Source organism: Leishmania donovani, chromosome 15 (genome assembly GCF_000227135.1).
Source record: "Leishmania donovani BPK282A1 complete genome, chromosome 15".
In the NCBI taxonomy this organism is placed as follows: Eukaryota; Euglenozoa; class Kinetoplastea; order Trypanosomatida; family Trypanosomatidae; genus Leishmania; species Leishmania donovani.
Genome location: NC_018242.1, coordinates 51,264 through 74,138, shown reverse-complemented (window position 1 = coordinate 74,138; position 22,875 = coordinate 51,264). Strand labels below are relative to the sequence as shown.

Below are 22,875 nucleotides of genomic sequence, written 5' to 3'. Positions count from 1 at the left end.
GTTTGCCTCCTCCGCACCTCCGAATGCTCTCGAAGGGAAACCTAAAACGCGTATATAGATAGCAACTATGCTCTGACTGCCCTCTGCTCGTGCGAGGGAGGGCCTGAGGAGGTGAGCGGTTTCGTTTGCCTTGTGCATCGCAGGCGCTCTCCACTACCTACAGCGCGTGCAGCGGCGGGTGTGGGATAGGTAGAGGGCCTGCGCCACGGCCCATGTCGGTGAACTGGTTGTTCTGCGCGCCATCGCGACGATGACGAGGCAGTTTCGTGGAGCGGGAGTGAATGACGCCTTGCAGAACCCTCTCTCTCCGGTACCGCCACACCCTTCTTTTGCATGCCATCGCGCGTGTGGGCCTTCTGCCGCTTCTTTGTCGGCTTGTGTGCCTCTCCTTCTCCCTCTGTGTGTGTGTGTGCTCCCTTTTCACTGTACTTCGCGTCACCTTCCCTGTTTGAGTTTGTGCCTCTCTCTCACTGCGCATGTGTGCGTGTGTCGGCCTTGTGTTTACCTTCGTTCGCTTTTTCTCTGACGGGCATACAAACACACACACACACACGCATGCCGATGCCTGCCTCCACACCCCTCTGCCCTCTCGTCGGCGAGCAGTTTATCGAAAGCAGCAAGCGTCGTAGGTCCTCCGCCAATTCTCACCCGTTGCCCCCTCACCCCTTCCCAGCCCCACGCCTGTCTCGCAGCGAAAGAAGAACGCAAAGTGACGCACCGTAGGAGAAGGGGGGCAAGCGTGTCCGCATCACACCGCCTCGGCACGGACTCAAGTACACCCGCCAACGGAGAGGCATCGAATACACGTGCATCGTTGCCTCTCCTTCCCTCTCCCCGACCATTCCGTTGCTGGGAGGCTGCCTGGAAGCGTGAGTAAAAAAAATAAAGATATCTATTTATCTCTATATACATATCTACCTATATCTATCTATCTATCTATATATATATATATATGCATATTCACGCAACGAAGGAGACGTAGTCACACGTCGTTGGGTGGTGATCTCTCTCTATGGCTGTCTGCCTGCCTGTCTCTCGCGTGTTGTCTTTCGCTTCCCCATCAAACACACAAAGCATCCACCCAGGCACACGCTCCTACCCTCCCCGCTGCCCCACACAGACGCCTGCACGCTCGGCAGGGCAGCTGTAAAAGATCGATCGCTGCTACCCCGGAGCTGAGGTAGACCCCATCACCCTTCCGCCTCCGCCTATCTCATCCTTCCACCCACCCCACCCCACCCCCTTGAACAGCGGCCGCTGGTTTGTTGGTGTGTACGTTGTGTGCTATTCTCTCTCTCGGCCTCTGCATCGCGTGGGCCCCACGGATTGTCAAATCCGTGTCGAACAAGCGTCATACCAGACTGCCGGCTGCCATCAGCCTCCACCCTTTAAATCCCAACTCTCTCTCGAGTGGCAAGATAAAGCAAGTCCTCCTCCTCTCGTCCCGCGAGGCTTTGCCGATCCACACACCTGCATCGCACCCACGCACATCCGAAGGAAAAGGGTGTCTCTAAGGAGTGCGGCACGATTCTCGCACTTCCCCCTCGTTCCCTGTCAAGCCACAGCGACGACGACCGCGCGCTGACCTCTGCGACGCTTTTCCTTGTTCTTTTCTGCCTCCCTGCCTCCCTCCCGTGTGGCTCTTCTCTGTCCGCCGCGTTTCCTTCGCCGTGTGCGCCACCACCCGCTCTTCTCTGTAAACAGAGAAACGACAATATAGATCCTTGTTTTCCCCTCTCCTCTCCTCTCTCTACATCGCCCTTGGCGGCGTTATCTCGGCTGTACGCGCTTTCCCCCCGTCTCTCTCACACACACGCTCCCTCTCTGCCTCCCTGCTATTCGATTTTTTTTTGTTGTTGGCGCGCGCACCGCTGTGCCTCTGTGCGCTCTCCATTCCTCTCCGCCCTGTCGACTTGCTTTTCTTTTTCTATTTTCACTGTTGTCTACGCGTGTGTGTGTGTGTGGGTTGTTCGTCGAGGTGGACGTGTGTATGTGCATGACGGTGCGCGCGCGTCATTTCAAGCGTGCGTGAGCCTCAGCCACTTCCCTCCCTCTGAACGTCTTTTCTTCGATTGTCGGCCCGCGTACCTCTTTTGGGCGTGCGGTGCGCGCCGGTGGCTGTCGCGAGCCCCGCTCTCTCTCTAATTTCTGTGTTTCGTGCCGACCCTTGTTTTGTTTTTATTGCTATTTCTCTCTCCTCCTGCCGCTTTCTCTTCTCTCGTGACTTCGTCCCTCGCTCTGCCAAGCGTCCGCCTGTAGCTCGTGCGAGCGTGCGCTTTCTTTCCCCAACCCCCTCTGTGTGTTTTCCATTCTCCGTAGCGAACTACCTGCTCTCGGGGTCTTTGTCGTCCTGTGCGCTTCCGTTTCGTTGTCCCGCTCTCGACCTGTGTTTTGCGCGCGCGCTCGTGTTGATTTGTTGGCGACCGGGCTTGTTCTTGTGTGCCGGTGCGGCTCTGTGTGACGTCCTACTTTGACCCACGAATACACAGGCACACACACACACACACACACACACACACACACTGTGGCGGAGAAAGCGGCAGCAAAGTCCACGGTGCAACGCCGTGCAAGCGTCATTGATAGTCTCTCTCTCTCTGTGCGTGCGGGTGTACGGACGTGTTTCGAAGTCAGCACAAGCGAACGGAAAAAACAAAAGAAGATCGAGGAGTAGAGAACGTGTGTGCGTGTGTGTGCATCTCGGTCTAGGACACCGAATTCCGTCGCCATTTCTCTTTCGTTTCGCTTTGTTTTGTGCAGGGCTCTGGCGAGTCGAGTCATGCTGGCCTGCGTGCGTGTCGCTACTCCGTACTCCCTTTCGCTACTTATTGCTGTTTGCCTCTCTCGTCGTCTTTCTCTTCCTCCCTCAGCATCTCTGCATCCGCTGCTCCGTTTCTCCCTCGCTCTGACCGCGAAGGGGGGAGATCAGCAATGGCTGACTCTTCGAAGGTGACGTTGTCGCGGGCGAGCCCGGAGCGGTTGGTGCATCACCACCGCGCCAGGTGCGCGGCGCTGGAGGGGGAGACCCATGCGCCGTATGAGGTGGAGGCAGAGCCCACGCAAGTGGATAGCAGCCACCGCCACTACCTCCACTACGGTAACGCGGCCCACATAGGCGTCCACTGGCACTCCTCTGATGCCGTTCATGGCGGCTACTCGGAGCCGAGCGCCGCTGGGGAGCTCACCGCGGAGTCGCGAGAGACGGGAGCGGTGAACGCGGCGCCCGCCCCCACAACAAGTAGCAGCACCAGCTCCCCCAACTCAGCCTCGACTGCAGCCCGGACTCGCCTTTCATCGTCTCACCTGTCCCCCCGCACCGCGGGCGAAGGCCAGCCAGCGTCCTTGACGCATAACCCCCCTGCCGTGCATGCAGATCCGGCAGCGCGGCCAGCTGCACCAATGGCGTCCACGGGCGCAAATGGCTGCGGCCATCCAGCCGTGTCGGCGTCAGCTGAGGGCCGACTCAACCATGTGCACGCCACCGGAGAGGCAGGTGCGCCATCTTCTGCGTCTTCCCACTCGACTGGGCCGCCGGCGCCGACGGCTGCACCTCCCAAAGACGCGAGCACCACCACCGCTGCCAAGAACCACCCTCTGGCATCCGCAACGACGCACGCCAGAACGGGTTTTAGTAACGGCAGGCTGCCATCTCATCCCGAGCCAGCGGCGTCCACGGCAGCTGGCACCACGCGGCCACCGTCGCACCCACAGCTGCCCCTATCCCACCCCACCACGTCTAGCACCGCGGCGGCGGCAGCGGCTACATTTTCCTCGGGTGCTGTCGCAAAGGAGGGTGGTACCAACGGCGCAGGCGCGAGTACCTCGGACGGGGCTGATCCCTACGCCCGCCCAGCCATCGCCCTCAGCGTGCACCTTCTGGGCTTGTACAAGATGGTGAACGCGCGGTACTGCGCGCAGCGGCGCCTCGAGTCCCCGGGACCGAAGTACAACAGCGGCTACGATGACAAGGATGGCCACTATTTGTTCCTACCAGGGGAGGTGATCTTCCAGCGGTACATTGCACAGGAGGTGTTGGGCAAGGGCAGTTTCGGCACCGTCATCCGCGGCTTTGACCAGAAGCGGTCCGAGGCAGTGGCGATGAAGATCACGCGTCGCGGCTCGAGCTTTCGGAGCCAGGCGAAGCTGGAGCTTGACATCCTGTTGCGCCTCAACGAGAACCCAGCACTGAACCACCTCGTGGTGCGACTGTTGAAGGTGTTTGAGTGGCAGGGCCACCTTGTACTGGTGTTTGAGCTGCTGAGCTTCAACCTGTACCAGCTCATCAAGTGCACCCGGTTCAACGGGGTGAGTCTGGACCTGGTGCGCAAGTTCGCCTACCAGCTGACGCACACGCTGCTGCAGCTTGAGTTGCAGAAGCCGCACCCGATAATCCACTGTGACCTGAAGCCGGAGAACATACTGCTGCGCAATCAAAACAGAAGCGGCATCCGCCTGATCGACTTTGGCTCCGCCTGCTACACTGCCAAGCGTTTCCATCGCTACATCCAAAGCCGCTTCTACCGAAGCCCAGAGGTGATACTGTTTCTCGATTACGGCACGCCGATCGATCGCTGGTCGCTGGCGTGCGTGCTGGTGGAGATGCACACCGGCGTCCCTTTGTTTGACGGCCGCACGGAGGCGGCGCAGCTGGCAAAGATCGAAGCCACTCTCGGGCCGATACCGGCGGGAATGGTGGCGGGGTCGCCCAAGGCAAATCGGTTCTACTACGGCAACGCCACGTCTGGATTCCAGCTGAAGGAGCCCATTCCGGAGCGGCGCACGCTCGAGAGCGTCATCGGCGTCACCACCGGCGGGCCGCGGGGCCGGCGCCTCAACACTCCCGGCCACGACGAAAAGGCGTACCGCGAGTTCCACGACTTCATCTCGCGCTTTTTACGATATCAACCGGAGGAGCGGATGAGCTGCCGCGATGCGCTGCAGCATCCTTTTCTGAGGCCCCTGTACACATCAGACCTTCAGCAACAGAAGGATCGTGAAGTTGCTCAGCCGATATCCGCCCCGCAACCCCCACAGAAACAGCAACACACTCAATGCTCTCAGAACAGCAAACCGCAGCCGCAGTCGCCGAAGAACATTAATGCCACAACAACAAAAATGCTCACCTCCACAGAGCGCAGCCGCGCATCTGCTCTTCCTCCAGCCGAATAGAGATGGGAGGCAGGCGGCGACTACTCCCCTCCCCCGTGGAAAGAGGAACGAAAGGAAATAACACCATACAGCCTACACGTCTCGGCCTCTCCCCCTTTGTTTTCGTAATACCTATTACTATCTTCTGCCTCCCTCCCTCCACCCCTTGTTTGCGTGCGTGCTTGTCGACCTGCTCGTTGTGCATCTGCCTGTGTAATCTCTCACCTCTGTCCGTCTGTCTTTTGTCGCACTTAATACACCGTGATGATGGCGTCGCTTGTGTGGTTGGTCCCTCCCCGTTTCTCGTTCTCCTGTCTGTTTCTGTCTGTGCCCCGTGGTGTTGTTGTGTGGGGGTGTGAGGTGGGGTGGGGTGGGGTCGGGGACTTCCCTCAGCGTTCGGTTGCTCTGCTGCCTTGCGTGGTATCCGGTGTGCGCATGTGTGTAGATGTCTGCCTTCTCGTTCTCCTCTGTCTGTTTTTTGTTCTGTGTTCGAACGGCGCCCCCCTCTCTCTTCCGCACAGGTGTTGTCGTTGTTGTGTCCCCAAAGTGGGTGAGCTGGTGCGTGTGTATATGCGTATATGTATCGCTGCGTGTGCATGTTTTGCCTTTTTCGCTTATAGACGATGGCCTGCCTCTCATTTCCTCTCTCTTGTCTCTCTCGTGAACGCCGTTGTCTTCCCCTCCCCTCCCCTCCCTCCTTCCCTCTCTCCACATCTCTATCTCTGCGTGATGGATTCGCTACCTCACGTGGGTGCGTCGCGCGCCCAAACGAGCAATGGCAGAGACAGTCAAGAGGGGTGGTAGACGCGGCGCTTGCGTCTCTGCCGCTTGTGCTCTCATCGCCGCACCACTTTGTGCCTCGATTCTTCTCGTTCTTTCTGTGTACATGCGCGCACCCCACCACCTGCCACCGTGGAGCCTCTCCTTCAAGGCCTGTAAGACTCTCCTTTCCCTCCATTCTCTTTCGATGTTGCTTCACCTGTGCTTCCGCCGCACCTGAAGGAATGCGGAAGAGGGGGGGAGAGATGGATGGAGGGCGACTGCGTCTACGGAGTGTGCCCTTTTACATAACGAACCCTGTCCAAGGTTCAATGCGAGCGTGCCTCGGGGCTGTTGAATGTGGCCTTCGACGCGCACGGACACACACAAACGAAGGACTCCGCCTCGCTCATTCATTCCGCCTTCATGTCCGTGTGTCTGTCTTCATCTTGACCGTCAACGCGCTCAAAGTTTTTGCTGCTCTCCCTTCTCCTCGACACACGCACCGCTCCACCCCCCCCCCCCAACCCCACCTAGCATGTCCAGCTCGATTCTTCCTTGTTACCGTCTCCACTAATAGACGGGTATCAAAAAAGACGTTCACGCACGCGACAAACCCACCACACACACACACACACACACACACACAGATCTCAAGGAAAAGCGGGTAGTAATGAAAATGCCCGTGAAGCGAAAGAATAGCAGTTCCAATGGCAACGGCAGCAAGCACGGAAATGGCAACAAGGGCATCGTTGTCAAGATGAAGAAGCAGGTGGAGGACGATGATTTCGAGAAGTTCCTGTCTGAGCTCTCGAAGACGACGCGGCACATTGGCATGGAGCGGACGGAGAGGATGGTCAAGGAGGGGAGGGCTCGCGAAGGCCAGCGCAAGAAGCACGCCGACTTGGCGAAGCAGCGCTCGACTAACGAGCTGGAGAATGCGCTAATCAACCGCCAGAAGAGTATGCAGCTGCAGCAGCTGCTGGCGGAGCTCCTTACCGCGCAGCGTCCCTTCGGTAGTAAGCCCATGACGGACTTCCATAGCGAGACGCACACCGGTAACCCCAACTTTGACGTCGCGGTTGGTGACATGCAGGGCTGGCGTGCACAGATGGAGGACGCGCACCTGGTAAATGTAAAGTTCCTGTCTGGCGGCGCGGATAGCAAGGAGGGCTACTTCGGCGTCTTCGACGGCCATTCCGGCGTGCAGAGCGCCAACCTGTGCAGCCAGATCTTCTCCAGTACCGTGGAGAAGTACGCGACGCCGGCGGGCAATCATCACCACACCATCGACTTTGAGAAGGCCTTCCTTGACGTCGATAGGCAGCTCAAGGGCGCGCTCGGCGAGGGCGGCTCTGGCTGCACGGCTGTCACCGTGTACGTGTCCCCTGAGGAGATTACGTGCGCGTGGGTCGGCGACTCGCGTGCGGTGCTGTGCCGCAACGGCGGCGCCTTTGCCCTGTCGCACGACCACAAACCGGACGTGGCGGCCGAAAAGGAGCGCATCGAGGCGGCCGGCGGATTTGTGCAGGACAACCGCGTGAACGGACAGCTGGCCATGAGCCGCGCCATGGGCGATTTTGTGTACAAGGGGGACACCAAGCGGGAGGTAGCGCAGCAGCTTGTGGTGCCGGTGCCCGGCGTGATCACAACAAAGCGGAGCGCCGGCGACTCGTACGTGGCCATCGCCTGCGACGGCATCTTCGATGTGCTGAGCAGCGAGGAGCTCATCGAGTTCATTAACGACAAGAAAGCGAAAGGCCTGCCGAACATCGACATCTGCAAGGATGTGTGCAACCGATGCCTCGCGCCGAGCTCGCCGGAGGGCGGCCCGGCCGTGGCGGAGGGCACCGACAATATGACCATCATGATCGTGGATCTCAAGTGAGCCGCGGGAGCGAGCCTGCAAACCCTGGTAGAAGTCTCTGTACACAACGTAAAAAGGAAACAAAAAAACGCAGCCACAGGCGAAACGGTCAAAGTAAAAATGTTTTCGTGTCGCTCTCTTGTTTTTGTGTGCATGTGCATGTGCATGTGTGTGTGTGTGTGTGTGTGTGTGTGTGTGCATGTGTAGAAAAATGGAGAGAGAACGTGCACGGACGCATGTGTGCGGAGGCGTGCACGTCTACGTCTCTCTCTTTGTGCGGCACTTTCTTCCTGTTGGAGTGCTTCTAGTGGGAACACCTTGCTGGTCTTGATCATGATGTTCGCCGTTCATTCTCGGTGGACTGCCGTTCTGTGTATGCTGGCGTGCTCTTGTGCTAATTCCCTTTTTATTTCCGATGGTATTGCTGTGCATGCGTGCTTGCTGCGGTGAAGAATTCGTTTCTATTTTCTATGGCAAGCACCGCGTCGGAGAGAGAAAAGAAGCGAGACGAGGCGCTTCCACCACCTCCTCGCCGTGCTCACTTTCCCTCCCCCGCTTCCCAATGCGTTAATACTCCACTCGCCTCTCTCTTTCCTTTCCTTCTATTATGTTCCCCTCCTCGCTCGCTGCCTGTGTCTGTTTCCGTCTGTGCGCGTGCGTGTGTTTTTGTGGCGCGCGCCTGCGTCTATGTTTGTCTTCCTTTTTCATGTGTGTGCGAGTTTGTGTGCACCGAAGGAGCTCCTCACAGGCCTGCTTCAGAGCCTTACCCTGCCCCTTCTTACCTCTCTGCAGTACCCAAGCTGTACCGGGCTACCATGCCGGGAGCTGGCGTATCAACGTGGAGGCAACAGAACCAATGTTCTTCATCACGCTCTCTCTCTCCCTCCCATGGAGAAGAGGGAGAACGAGGGAGTCCAGAACACCCGGACGGCTGAGCGAGTATCGACACATTCAGACATACGAGTACCAGAACCGACACAGTGTACACAATTAGGAGCACAAGTAAAAGTGAAGCCTTGCGCCGACTTGTAACCCGTTCCCGCTGGGCATCGAGAGCGCGCAAGAGAGGGATTTTCTTCCCTCATCTCCATGCATAGCTTGACGACTGACGCTAATCACCGCCGCTGAGCGTGACTCAGTGTGGGTTCGCACGCTTGGACAGCAGACAAGCTGGATTAGCGGCAAGGGGTGGGAGGAGGGAGGATTTGCTTGCAAGTGTAAAAATCTCTTTTCATGTGTTGTCACCGGCGCTTAGCGACTCAACCCACTTTACACAAACACACACACACATCGCTCAGGTGACTCCCCAGGGAGGGAGTTGACAGGCTCAGCGGTCGCGCTATTCCCCCCTACCATGAGCAGGTATGTGCGTGCGCGCTCCCACTGCATTCTTCATCTTACGCGAGCCGTCTTTCTACTCGTGTCTCATTGCTTCCTCTCACCTTCTCAACCTCCAACTGCACTCTCGCACACGAACACACGCACGCGCGCTCCCATCTATACACCCCATCAGTGGCCCCTTTCTCCAACCTTGGTGGGACAGTTTCTGCGTTGTATTAGGTGAGAGACGGGAACGGGGAGACATATCAGACAGAAGAGAGCAGCGGTGGCGGAGACACTGACAGATTTGACATCCGCAGCAGCACGGACGGTGCGGACTAGCGGAACCTTGAGCAAGGTGCCACTTGGCTGAGTGGAAGGACGGAAGCCATACGTGTACACATATCTACGTATTCACTGTGAGCCGCCTAAATACTTGCGCAGGAAGCGTTGCAACCTGAAGCGCCTGAGGGAATCCAGACTGTGCGCCTATGCTGATTCGCATTGAGCGCTCGACATCTTCTCATTCTCGTTGAAGACACTCTTGCGCTATCCTCTTCCCTCTCTTTGCGTGCTGTGCCGGTGCGCTGCTCGCCGTCTGTCTGTCTGTCGTGTGCGTGTGGGCATATTGCCCGTGTACGGAGCCTACACATACGTACACACACGTACATGCGCCACCTCCTCTACTTCGTCTGTATTACGTTCTCGCGTCTCTCTTTATTTTCGCTTGTGTTCTCTTGGTGGAGAGAGACCGACCGACCGAGTGCCACGATCTCGCACCGAGACGCGGCATCCAGTGGCTTGCTTCCGTTGTTCTCCTCATTGCACGCGGCTGGTGGCGGCGCAAGTCGGAAGTCCCCCGCCTCCCTCCTGTCTCTCTTGCTTTTTCCTGTTTCTTCTGTGCTCTTCTCTTCGCTCTCCTGCCGGAGCGTTCTTGGACTTCTCGGCTGCCCTTCCTCGCCGTTGCTGTGGACTCTGGCCCGTAGATTCCCGGTGTATCTGTGCCCGTCGACGCTCACATACGTGGGCTGCCTTGTCTTGGTGGAAGGTCGGGGTGTCTGTGCCCGAGCGCGCCGTTCTCTTTGCCGCCTTTCCTCGCCCCTCCCCCTCCCCCGTCCTTCTCTCTGTGGTTTCACTGCTTTGCGCGTGTGCGGTGCCTCGCGTCGTCTCTTCTCTCACTCTCTCGTGAGCTCACATCCACGTCTATTTCTCTACACGGGCATTTATAGCGGGGCTCTCTCTCTCTCTTGATTTACATCTATATACGTAATAGCGGTATATATATATATATATATATATATTGTGTGTGTGTGTGTGGTTATTGGAGTGGATTGGATTCGTGTGCGTGTGTGTGGGCGGAAAGGGGGAGGGAGGGCATAGGCCTTTTGAATTGCTCATCACCTGCATTCCACTCCTTGTCTCTGTCTGTCTGTCTTCTACTCCACACAACCACAGCCAGACACAATGACCAAGAACCGACGGCACGACATCGTGAAGCCCTCCAAGTATAAGACCTCCATGTGCACGTTCTTTCGCAGCGAGGAGGGCTGCCCGTTCGGTGAGAAGTGCGCCTTCGCCCACGGAGAGGATGAGCTGCGGCCGGAGCCGAAAGACACGGCCCCACTGCCGGAAGCGGCGACGGGAGAGGCAGTGACGGCTGCGGCGGCCACGTTGTTGACATCCGAATCGCCCCACTCGGAGCACTTTGATACGAGAGCCGCTTCGGGAGATGGGCAGCACAACGATGCACCAGCACAGCAGCTGCAGCACGAACCATCTGCTTCCACGCCCGCCATCGCAGGAGCGAAGTGGAAGACAAAGAAAGGAAGTTTGGATTCGTCTTCGGCATCAACTGGAAGCGCTCACGGCTTTCCTGGCGGCGGCCCCGGTGGCAGCGGCAGCGGCAGCGGCAGCGCAGCCAGAGGAGACGCTCCCACCACTCGAGGGCGCGCCTTGCCGAATCGCCGTCAGCAGCTACCCCCGCCGCCTCTGCCGGGGCACGGGGCAATGCCGTCGACCACGTTTGGCCTCACTGCTCCCCCACCGCCGCTCCCGCAACCGACGCCTCCTTCATTTGGCCTTTCCGGTGACTTCGGCGGCCTCGCGTACGCGGGCATGCCGGCGGTGATGCCGGGGATGCCCTATTACATCCCTGCGATGGGCCACCATCCGTTCTCCGCCATCAATAATAATCAGCACGCCCTCAATGCGGCCCCTGTAATGCACGGCTCTACGTCGTACCCGACCTTGCAACATGCCATGCAGCTACCACCACCACCACCGCCGCCACTGGCGACCGCGTCAAGCTCCTCTGCGCCGCTAAGTGTGACAAGACGGACCAACGACGTCGCCGCTGCCGATGCGCTGCCGAGCGATGATGCGAAGCACCGCCTGCGTCAGCCTACGCGACACGTGGTGAGTAGCAATACCATGGCACACAGCACCGGCCGACACCCAATCAACGCATCGGGGACGGCGCCGGATGACGTGGCCACGCCGCAGTACCTCTACAACCTCATGGCCGCAGCCGGTGCACTCCTTAACTCCTCTCCGGAACTGGCGAGCAACAGTCAACCGAACCCTAGCGTTGAGCAGCCGGCGCAGCCTCGCCTGATTGTGGTTCCCCACCCTTCAGGCTCGGGTGTCTGCATGGTGCCGAGCACCGTCATGAGCTACCCACACTCAGACCCTCAGAGCTTCGCGGCCTTTGGCGGTGTTGCCGCAGCTTCCTCACCACGCCACTCAACGGCGTCGATGCCAGGCAGTAGCGACAGCGGCCTTCGTAGCCCGCATCCCACGCCGACGACGACGGCCAGCAACAGCGCGGCTGCAGCGCAGTTTCCTCCGCCGGACTTCGTGGCAGCGACGCCGGCGCCGGTGACTGTCGAGCAACTCCCACTGAGCAGTACGAGCCATGGCCAGAGCGGCAGCGGCAGCCGCAGCAGCAAGGTGATGGGCGACAGCCTGTGGGGCCCGGCGGAGGGGACCATGAACCCCCTTACCTCGTCCCTGGCCAGCCGCTCCGGCGCTAACACTTCGTCTACTGAAGAACACGGCAGCAGTTCAGGGGACTATAATGCCATCTTGTCAGGCCTCGGCATCGGTGGCTCTTCGTACACAACCATCCCCCTTGACCGGCTCATGCGCCAGTGCAGCGCTAGCAGTAATGAGGACGACTTCGTGGGAGGAGACTTTGACTGGACAGGCGCGGTGGAGCGCTGGCTGCAGACAGCTCGCGAGGATGGCATGGCGCCCGAGACGGCGCCGGCTAATGCCGACGATACGCCGACCACCGCCGCTGCGGCCGTAGCGACGGCTGAGAAAACCACCGCCTCCACTCCTGGGGCGACACTCGCTGCGGCGAAGAACTTGGAAACGGTAGCTGAAACTTACCACCTGCAGAGCGGCCGCTCAGTTATGGCTGCACTGAACAGCAATCCAGTCCTCGTGGACATGGGAATAGAGAGCACCGAGGCCAACGCGTCCTTGCCAGCGCCGGGGTCGTCAGCGACGGAGGCGAAGCGCAGACCGATCGCCGCGGTGTGCCAGGTGTCACGGGCGGCGGGTGGCAAGCCTTCGCAACCGCAGCGCCGCGCTCCCGTCACGAAGAACCAGTTCAAGAGCTCGTGCGCGGCAGAGGCGGACTCCGGCGCGGTGCTGCTCTACTGCGCTGAGAAGAATACATTTGTGTACATTCCCTCTGGTGGCTCAGGAGCGGCTGTGGCGGTGACCCCAGGCAGGCGTCGTGGGCAAGCTGCTGCGGCTGCTGCGACGACGACAGGTAGTGTTGCGCTGCCCCAGAGCGAGGAGAAGTGGCCCGCTACGACTGTAAAGGCCGTGCCGGCGCTCGGTCGATCCCAGGATAGCCTCAACACGCCTTGCTGCGACGGCAGCCTCGGCATCGATGTGCGCTTCGTCCCTGGTCGCAAGAAGCGCTCCGTGCTGGAGGAAGTGACCGAGGAAGAAGCGGAATATTGCATCTAGGGCCTGCGTGCGTGTGGGCATGTGCCGTTCCGTGCCATACTGTGCAGTGCTGCACCTCCAACGCTGCGGTGGACAGCGATGGGTGTGAGCAACAAAAATAACAAGGAGAGCACGAAAAGAGCGGTGTGGCCGGCTGGCGCGTCCATTGCACCTTTTGCATAGACGGTGACTGATGCGTGCGCGCCTGCGCACATCCATACCGACACAGACGTTCACACGCCCGCATGCAACAAGACTGCCCGCCACTAACGGAGCTCACAGCAACGGCAGCTGGATGCGCTGAGCAGCTCATATTTGTACTTCCATGCCTTTTCTCCGTACTCTCAATCTCAGAGAACGCAGGAGGCGGGAGGCGGACTGTGAGCCCGATGGCGGCTGCTTACTGCGAGTGTGAGCCGTAGTGTGGAGGCGTTGGGGCGAGAGTGGCGAGGAGGTGAGAGGCAGAGTGCTGGATTGCTCACACGGAACGGCGCCGCTGCTCTCCTTTTCAATCGCTCGATTTCCTTGCCTGCGCCTGGCTCTGACATCTCCGTCCACGCCCACACCTTGGTCTGCCTTGCAGACGTGACCGCACACTTGCATGCACGTGTAGACGCATACGTGTCAGTGTACGGCTGCCGCTTCGCGCGCTCTCTCCTCTCTCGCTCTCCTCCGCGTGTCCGTTACACAGCCGGTGCTCTGGTATAGTTGCTGCGCTTGTTGTTTCTGACGTTGTGGCAGCACCAGTGCACGAGTCCCCACCCCTCGACCTATGTTCTAGGTTTGTGTGCTTCGGCATCTTCGCCCTTCAAACCATTTCTTTTCCTTCTCCGGTGTTGCTGTTGAGTGCCTTTTCTCACTTCTTTTCGTTTGTTGGATGGTGGATGAGCGTACATGTATGTGTATGCGTGCATCTATGCGGGTGTGTGTATAGGTGTGTGTGTGTGTGTGTGTGTGTGTGCGTGTGCGTGCGTGTGCGTGCGTGCATGCAACTATTCCACCTCAGCCCCTTTCCTCGCCTCCTACTCATCCCTGTATGCGTGTGCTTGTCGGCCTCTCTCTGTCTACATCACAGAAGCGTCTCTTGAAGAGAAAGTGCCCTATACTGTTTTCATCGCCTCCAGCTTCGTACGGTGACATTGCTCTCCCTGTCGCTTGCTGCTGCTTTAGCCCACTGAACTACTGCCCTAGTTCCAGCTCGCGTAATCGATGTCAGTGATGATGATCGCGGCGCATAAAAGGTCGCCATGATGGCAGTGGCCGCTGAATGAACGGTAATCCAGTCTACGCCTCTGTTGACTTCACGACTGCCCCACACGCATGCACAAAACGAAAAGGAAATCCACGCGCTCACAGCTGTCGCGGAGCGAGGCGACGCTCGCGCGCATACAAGCGTAGAGGCAGATAAGGAATTCTGTTGGGCACATATGCGCTCAAAGATGTGCACCCATGTCTCCTGAGGCTCTCTCTGCTTCTCTCTCCCCACTCATGCACCACTCGCCCTCTACGTCTCTCTCTGTCTCCGCCTTCACTTCTTCAACGACACGCGCACAAGCGCGCCCTCCCCACGCACCAGTCCGAACTCACACACGCGCTACCATATCTTCCTTGCTCCAGCAACCATACCTGTTGTCTCCTCCTCTCGACAGGGCACGCCAACGCAGAGGCGGACCCACACAGCGAGCCCCTCCTTCCTTCTCTCACTGTGTCAGCAACGCGCGAGAGAGACAGACAGCGTGCGGGTCGACTGCAGCACGACGTGCACAAGCATATACACGTACGTCCACGTCGGCGCAAAGGGAATACATGCGTGGACCGGCAGCCGCCGCACCACCACCACTTTCCGGGCACCTCTGCTGCCATCCGCTGCTTTTTCTCTCATCAGTGCGTTGCCGCTTCGCTTGCTCGTTCTCATATTTGTCGCACTCTTCTTCCGCCTGCGCGTCTCTCCGGACTCTTTTCGGTCTTCCTTCTGCCCTCCCCGCCCCGCTGTGCCAGCCACCTCTGTGGCCTCGGCAGCGCTCTCTCTCGCTCCTCCCTCTCTGCGCTGGCGACATGGCGTTCGCAACGTGTCACTACATCGTCGAGGAGGACTGCGAGGACTTCTCCGATGTGCCGCTGAAGCTTCACTCATTCCTGGAGTTCTTGGATGCGGGGCTGCCCTCCACGGACGGCAGCAACACAGAGCAGCACGTCTCTTCCAACATATCGGAGAAGAGCGAGGGGGAGTGGCTGGAGTCTGACATTCGTCACTCGCTGCGAGGCGCGCCGTTGAAGGCGGCCGCCGACCGCCCGCGTCGGTGCTACTGCCTCGACGATGCCCACTGCATATGCGGGCAGTTCTTTCTCCCACCCCTGCTGACACGCAATGCCGCAGGCGCTCTGCCTCCTCTGACGCATGGTCTGGCCACCAGCGGCTCCGAGGCGGATGCCGTCGACGCTGCGCACACCTCGTCCACCGCAACGATGTCTTCGTTTGGTGAGCCGATGTACATCTCGCTGTGCCCCAACCCTGTGAAGGTCGCGACGCCTGTACCGGTGATATCGCTGACGACGATGTCCATGGCGTCCGCGAGCACGACAACGACGGGGTGCCGATGTTAAGCAGCACAACAGCGTGTCTGCTTCATGGTGTTGCGTGGTACCCGTCTCTTGAGGCAGTGCGATGCACGGCGCGCAAGAGAGGCGCGTGTATATATGCGTAGGCGCACGCGCGCCGACTGCCAGGACGGCGTCTCTCTCTGTCTGTCTCGCTCTTTTGCCCTCTCTGTGTGCCCTACCACAGCACCAGAGACAACGAAAAACAAAAGACTCGCCTTGCGCCGGTAACGGGTACAGGCGAGGTGTCTGCGTCTCTGGTGCGCTCGATGTGATGCGTCTGCTTGCGTGCCTGTGTGGCTGAGTTACGCTTCCCCCTTCCACGTACTCGACCTTACTACCGCACGCGCGTGCATCGACGCTCTTAGAGCGAACATCAGCGAGCGGAAGATGATGATGCCTGACTAACAGAGACATGCCAACATCCTCACGCAGGCGTGTGTCTGCGCGGCAAATGTGCCGTTGGCACTGCGGTGCAGCGAGGACATTGCAGGGACGCGTGTGCGTGCGTAAGGTGCCCGCGCTTGCCCGCTACGGATTCTTTGTCCGCCTCCTCGCTTCACCTTCTCCTTTTCTGTTCTTCTTATTCGTTCGTTTGTGTTCATTGTGGCGCGCACCTCAGTGTAGGCATGCGTGCATGCACGTCTGACGAGGCAGGGAGGTGGGGAGAGGTAGGGATGGACAGACAGCAGGATGTGAGGTGATGCGGCACCTCTGGTGTACTGGCGTTCGCGCCCGCGACGGTGGCGAAAGGGCAGAAGACGAAAGGCGATGGCGCAGATCGTCCACACGCATGTGAACATACAAGCGCACACGCACTGATGCTCACGACACACAGTCGCCCTGCCTATCCCCGTTCCTCCTCTCCTCCGCCTCCCTTCCCACACACACGCAGGCAATGCCCTTCTCTAAATCTGCCTCCTCACGTTCATTGCCCACAAGCATGTATGCGTGCTTCTATCCTATGTTTAGGTACGTGCGTGTATGTGTGCGTGTTCTTCGTTGCATTTCCCGTTGACATCTGAGTTGTGCATGTCTGCGTGTGTGACAATAATATGGCAGTCAGTCTGTCTTTGCGTGCGGGCGCATGGCGCACGTTTTTGCTTGCTGCCTCGGCGCATCCCCTCCCTCCCCCCGCCTTTCCGTCCTTCCTCCGCTGTGTCCGCTTCCACCCGCATCATCCGCGGTGGAGATACGTAGAAAAAGGAGTTTCAATGCCGATGGGGACTCTCGTGCTCACGTACGCACTTACATACTGAGCACACACTCAGAGAAGCATGCGCACATGCTCTTATGCGATGATCGACGGGCTAACACTAATGACTTCGTACACGGTGTGCATGTGTACACGTGTAAGCACCTTGGTCCTCACAGTCGCAGACATGCATCCAGGCAGATGCTCCTACACCCCCATCATCTGATAACAGCTTCCGCCCTGCCGCATCTGCCGAATAGTGTGTTAGAGTAACGGTGGAATGGGCAAGAGGCCAAAAAAGAAGGAGAGAGGGGGCGGGAGGTGGGAGGAGATGTGGAGTGGAGAGAGAGGGCAGAGACGGAGAAGAGCCGGCCGAGTTTGCTGCTCTACCGCTGTGCCATTCTCTTGTGCGTTTTTTTTCTTCTCTTTGCCAAAGCCGCCGCGTGTGCATCGACGCCGCGCGGACGACAGCGACGCCGCAGTAGTGTTGCGTCCATCTCCGGGCTCATTGTGAACGCGTGTCTCTTGTTGGCGACGTGCGTGGATCAGCGACATACCCGCAAGCACATGCTTGTATTTGCCCTTCTACTAAGCACGCGGGGTGCGAAAGGCGGACAAGGCAAGCCGACGGACACGAAACGCTTCAGGCGTTTATGCCTCCCCTTCCCCGCCATGTGTCTTGTAGAAGCCTGAAAAAAGGAAAAAAAGCGAATGCAAAGGCATAAAACTAGCCAACCAACTGCCCCCCCCCCCCCCCCCCACACACACACACGCACCGAAACACGCAGACCGCTGTACTCTCGTTTTTCTTTTTTCCCGTCTCTCTTTTCGTCACTTCTCTTAGGAGTTGGCTCCTCTAAAGGCCGTGTCGGCGCGTTTGCGCGTGGTGGACGGATGAGGCGCTCTCTCCGATAACCGAGGGATCCTCTTGTTCGCTCGCCTTTTCCCGCTTCGTCTTTCTCGAGTTTCTTCGTGCATCTCGCGCTGGTGCGCAGAAGTCCTTCTTTCGTGAGCTTCACGCAGCGTGCGGGGATTGTCTGGCTGGCGGGCCATGATAAAGAGAATAGAATAGAGAGGTGATAAGGATAGGGGAGGAGAGGATGGCGGGGGGGGGGGAGGGCAGCGAGAACGCATATGAGCACGCAGACCGTCCCTACCAGCACCGCGCCACTTCTCATCAACGACAGCTTTGAAAAAATGTGCTCACTGGGATTGAAGAAGCTGCAGGGGGAAGACGTGACACAGCGCTCACCTTCCCCACCGCTTCTTTCCTTCTCCCCCCATTCTCCGAGTTCAACAAACACGAAGGGCAAGGAAAGATGAACTCCAGCACCTCAACGGCGCATACGCATACCCTCAGCGACGGCGCTGTGGAGAGCAGTCGCACGCACACATTCCTGCACCCCCTCCCTCCCTCTTTTCTCTGAGACCGTCTTTTCGTCTTTAAATGCATGTGCATCTTTGCTCTTTCTTTCTTCGCCATTTTTTGCCTTCTCCCTCCCTCCATCCACATCCCCACCACCTCCTCCCTCGTTGTGTGTGTTCGTGTGTGCGTGCGTGTGTGTGTTGCCTTTTCGTTTCGTCTGGTTTTCCCTGCTCTTTCGTCCAAGAAACCTGTGCGCATCGTCGCTTGTGGCGCTTTCACTTTACCTGCGTGTTCGTCGCGAGTCTTCTCGTGTGCCTCTCCTGTTCTGTTGCAGTTTTAGGCCATATCTACGCCACCCCCATCCCACTCCTCACCTCCTTGATGCGCGTGTGTGCGTGAGTGTGCGTCTCTCTTTTACTTTTTCATTGCGCGTTGCCGAGGCCGTTCTCACGCATCGGTAGAGTAGACAACGACGCAGCAAAGGATGAAGGCGAAAGGATGCCGTCCAGAGGACAGAAGAACCCTAACGCGCACGAAGCCACGCGTGCGTTGCCCCCCTCCCTTCCCCCTCACTGAGAGTGAGATGTACGCTGACGTGTCTGTCTCTCTGTGCGTGTGTGTTCGCCTGCACGTCCCTCTCTCCCGGCCTTCTGTTTCTCCGTGATTTCAGCTGCGCCTCGCTTCTTGGCCTCCCCCTTTCTTTTCCCATTTTTCCATTCTTTGCCAGAGCCTTGCCGCGCAGCCCGCCTGGCGCCACCATCTTACTGTAGCTCTGCAGCTTCAATACGTTGTCGCGCTGTGGGGGTGTGCGCACGCCTTGGAGGTGTGGCAACGGGCCAGCGAACACGGGAGAGGGTTCTTGTTTTGGGCATGCACACACACGACAGACGTCGCCAGCAAAAGACATATGCGGTGGCGTCTTTGCAAGCGAAGGGAGAGAAAAGACGGGAAAGAAAGTTTGACACGTGCGGCGCTTCCGCTCGCCTTACGACGTCCCCCTACACGGATGGGCTGCTCAGACCCTCACACATCATGTCCCCCTCTCCCGCACACACACACACACACATACGTAACGCTCACTCATGCTTTGCCTTTACATAAGTGAATACGCGTATCTGCGTGTGTGAGTGAGCGAGATGGAGGTTAACAGTTGGGCTGATGCTGCGCTGCTGTCTCCTCAGCTACCAGGCGATGCGCTTCCAGGAGAAGACTTCTCTCGCGAAAACATGCGACTTAGACGCGAATTAACAAAACACAAATCGAAGAAAGCGGCCGCAGAGCGAAAGGATGAACTGGAGGAGAGGGTGCGCTCTCCACATGGGGCCCTGCTTTGTATTGTTTCCTCCTTCACCGGTGCAGAGGCTTACCGTGCACGCTGTCGATGCGACAGCGCTCAGTGGTAGAAGCCAGACGAAGGCGGGACACGGTGCAGTATCTGGTGGTTGCGGGAATGAACGTGCTGCTTCACGTCTTTCTCGCAGCAGCCTGCAGTCGCCCCGCTGCTGACGTCGTTTTCGCACACCAGGCGTCGGCGTCGCCACATCCCTGTTGCTTTCTCCTCCTTCGATGCCGGACTCCGCTAACTCCTCGGACTGAGTCCGCGCGCACGTAGACAGACCCACACATACATGCTCACTACGATTTCCTACTTTTTCGCTCTCCTTTTCAACTCGCCACGCCTCCCCCTGCCACACCCACCCACACGTCCCGCCTCAGCTGCTTAGCGCCCCCTTCAGCGATCTCCTCCCTTTTCTCTTGTCACTCACACATCTTTCCTTTTTCTGTTTCTCTTTTGTTTTAAATCAAAGCCGTTTGCGTGTGTGTGTGCCATCGGTTCCACATATATATAAACACACACACACACATATATATATATATACACACACAACTGAGCTCCGTTTTCGGGCTGACGAGGTCGCAGACAGACACGCGCACCTGTACCTCCTCAGACTAGACAGGTGTTCTCCCTTCCCTCTCTCTTGTTGGATTCTGCGCCAGCAGACCCACCCACCCACCCACCTACCCACACACACACACGCCCTCTTTTTCGCACGGAAAGGATGCCGAAGGCCAACAAGCATGCTGAGGTGAAGCCGTCCAAGTATAAGACGAGCCTGTGCCAGTTCTTCTGCAAGGGCGAGGAGTGCCCGTACGCCGGCCGCTGCGCCTTCGCACACGGCGAGCACGAGCTGCAGACCGAGTCGAAGAACGTGGAGCTGCTCAAGGCTACTGGTCTGCAGCGCCTCGACGGCTTACACGCGCAGAAGGAGGTCGCCGTGGCGGAGTCCCATACGCCGTCCAGCAACTCCGTTACCGGCAGCGCCACGTCCGAGTCACTGGCGCCTTCCGAGCCGGCGACCCCGACGTCGCCAGCGGTGCGCCCGCGCCGTCGAACCGTTATGGTATCCCTGCCGAAGCACAACACGCGTAGCGAGATGTACCAGTCCCCGTACAGCGCGACACCATACGAACCCTGCTACAGCGAGTACGGCCGCGCCGAGTACCGCTACCCGACGCAGCTGGCACAGCAGCCGGTGTACCACATGCGCAGTAACGAGTCGCCGCACGTCAGCCTTTGCGCTCCGAGCAACGCGCACGACAACCAGTACTGCGACTGCCGTTTCTCGGCTACGTGCAGCCAGGGCCAGCCATCCAAGTACCGGCACAACCCTTACGGTATGGCGGGGCGCATTGCGCAGTGCGCATAAGGGCGGGCGGCCGCTGATTTCCACGTGTTACGTCCCGGTAAGGATGAGGCAAGCACTACAAACCGTGCGGTGTCGCAGCAAATACCGAGGCAGTGAAATATCAGCGTCTCGTGCGTGCTTGTTTCGGCTTACGTGTGTGGGGTGTCTGTGTGTGTGTGCGTGTGCTCATCTTCGTGTGCACGCGCGTGCCTGAGCGGGTGAGCCTCGCGCTCTCCCTTCCTCCCTCTCGCTCAGGATGCGTGCGCATGTGACGTCGGGTGGGATGGGGCGCTTTGTATTCGTCGCTACGACGGATGAGCTCTCCCCCCCCCCGCGTCCGCCAACCCTCCCCTCCCGCCGGCTCATCCGTCTCCTTTTCTGCCTTCGTTTCGCTCCTCTACTTCGTGTGTGTGCGTTGTCTCTCTCTCTCTCTCTCCCTCATCCTCCGCTTACGCTGCAAGATGTCTCTCGCCCTGCTACGGCATGCCTCTTCTCTTCCCCTCTAAATACGCGCCCCTAAACCCGTGCTTCTGCACAGACGACGGAAGGCGGGTGTGAGAGAGGTGTGAGGGATGGGGATGAAAAAGATGTATTAGCGAAGAAGCAGCAGCACCTATAGTGACTGTGGAAGTGAGTGAGCTTGAGAGTATAGCAACTTGGCAGAGAGGCTTCAACCAGAGGCCGATAGAGTACTGATGGAGAGCAACGGAACCCCCTCTTCCTCTTCCCGGGAAGGGTGTGATGTGACGCTGTGCGCTCAGCCTCGCACGCTCGCGTCACGGTCGGCATTCATCTTCCTCCATATGCGCCTTGTTTTGCTTCCTAGTTTTGGGGATGGATGTGTGGCGTAGCTGCGCATCTGACTCCCGCCGTTGGCTCTCCTTCTCTCTCTATAGTACCCAGATGTGCATGCGTGCGTGTCTGTGCATGGGGTGGTGTTCTGGTTGACGCGATTCATATCTCGCTCTTGTAAAGACTGAGATGACAAGCCGTGCCACTGGGAGAAGAGGAGCACGGGAAAGTGAAGAAGAGACGATGCCAGGTGCGAAAATTCGAAGTGAAACGCCGAGAAGGGGTCGTAGGGCGTTGCTTGCATGTGTATGCGTGGCGCTCGATCACCTCTGTCTTCTTCGTAACGCGTTTTTTTCCGTGCTCCTGCTATGCTCTTCTCGTTCCTCTTTTCTCGTGTGGTTGAGTGATGCACTTCGTGGGTCTGCTTGCTTTGCTTGCAGCGCACATGTTGCGCATCGAGTCTCTGGCTTCTCTCTCTTGCCAACTCTCTCTCTCACTGCTCAGCTGCGCAAGGGCAGAGCCACCTACGCACTTTTTCTCGCATGCTTCTGCTTCACAGTTTGCGGTGTACTTGTGTGCGTGAAGGTGCGGCTCGCCGGCGTGGCAAAAGTGTCGCGTCTGGTAGGCAGCTGCCTTCTCTTTTTTCTCACACGCCGGCTGCTCTTTCTTCCACTTCTAACCAACCAGGCATTGATGCGCATACCCATACACGTACGCCCGATCTAAGAATGCTTCTCCGGATTGTGCCATACCGTCTCTGTTCCGTCTTGCTCATGCTTTTCCATTCCTTCTCTCCTACCTCTTCCGTATATGTGCGAGCCTTACCATGACGCACACACAGACAGAGAGAGAGAGAGGGACTTCAAGATGGCATTAATGGTAGACGATGCAAAAGGGAGGGGCCATACGGGGAAGACGGTCGGCGGCGATGATGGGTGGTGGGGGCAGTGACGCACCCGTTCCGAGAGCCGGCTAGACCCGTCCCTCACCACCCTTCCTTCCTCATCTCCGCGTCACACACGCTTGCCCACACGAACAGACACCTACACCGTCAGAGAGGGCCAGCGGCCTTTTCCTCTCCTTGTTTTTCTTTCTTCTCTTTAAAGTTCACTTGTATTGCGTACCATCGTCGAAGCGACGTCCCCCACACCCCCACCCGACCGAACACGCGCCCCGCTCCCGC

General features: G+C 58.5%; 5 protein-coding genes across 5 annotated transcripts; all 5 read left to right on the top strand.

The window, feature by feature from the left end:
* Nucleotides 1-2,928: 2,928 nt before the first annotated feature.
* Nucleotides 2,929-5,166, top strand: LDBPK_150180 (serine/threonine-protein kinase, putative; the record flags this gene model as incomplete). The annotated part of the gene is made up of 1 exon (XM_003859495.1): nucleotides 2,929-5,166. One exon carries the CDS (start codon nucleotides 2,929-2,931, stop codon nucleotides 5,164-5,166), a length of 2,238 nt encoding a protein of 745 aa, XP_003859543.1.
* Nucleotides 5,167-6,577: 1,411 nt separating this feature from the next.
* On the top strand, nucleotides 6,578-7,792 carry LDBPK_150170 (protein phosphatase 2C, putative; the record flags this gene model as incomplete). The annotated part of the gene is made up of 1 exon (XM_003859494.1): nucleotides 6,578-7,792. One exon carries the CDS (start codon nucleotides 6,578-6,580, stop codon nucleotides 7,790-7,792), a length of 1,215 nt encoding a protein of 404 aa, XP_003859542.1.
* A 2,763-nt stretch (nucleotides 7,793-10,555) lies between these two features.
* Nucleotides 10,556-13,075, top strand: LDBPK_150160 (hypothetical protein, conserved; the record flags this gene model as incomplete). The annotated part of the gene is made up of 1 exon (XM_003859493.1): nucleotides 10,556-13,075. One exon carries the CDS (start codon nucleotides 10,556-10,558, stop codon nucleotides 13,073-13,075), a length of 2,520 nt encoding a protein of 839 aa, XP_003859541.1.
* Nucleotides 13,076-15,109: 2,034 nt separating this feature from the next.
* LDBPK_150150 (hypothetical protein, unknown function) lies at nucleotides 15,110-15,658 on the top strand (the record flags this gene model as incomplete). The annotated part of the gene is made up of 1 exon (XM_003859492.1): nucleotides 15,110-15,658. One exon carries the CDS (start codon nucleotides 15,110-15,112, stop codon nucleotides 15,656-15,658), a length of 549 nt encoding a protein of 182 aa, XP_003859540.1.
* Nucleotides 15,659-20,273: 4,615 nt separating this feature from the next.
* Nucleotides 20,274-20,921, top strand: LDBPK_150140 (hypothetical protein, conserved; the record flags this gene model as incomplete). The annotated part of the gene is made up of 1 exon (XM_003859491.1): nucleotides 20,274-20,921. One exon carries the CDS (start codon nucleotides 20,274-20,276, stop codon nucleotides 20,919-20,921), a length of 648 nt encoding a protein of 215 aa, XP_003859539.1.
* Nucleotides 20,922-22,875: the final 1,954 nt, after the last annotated feature.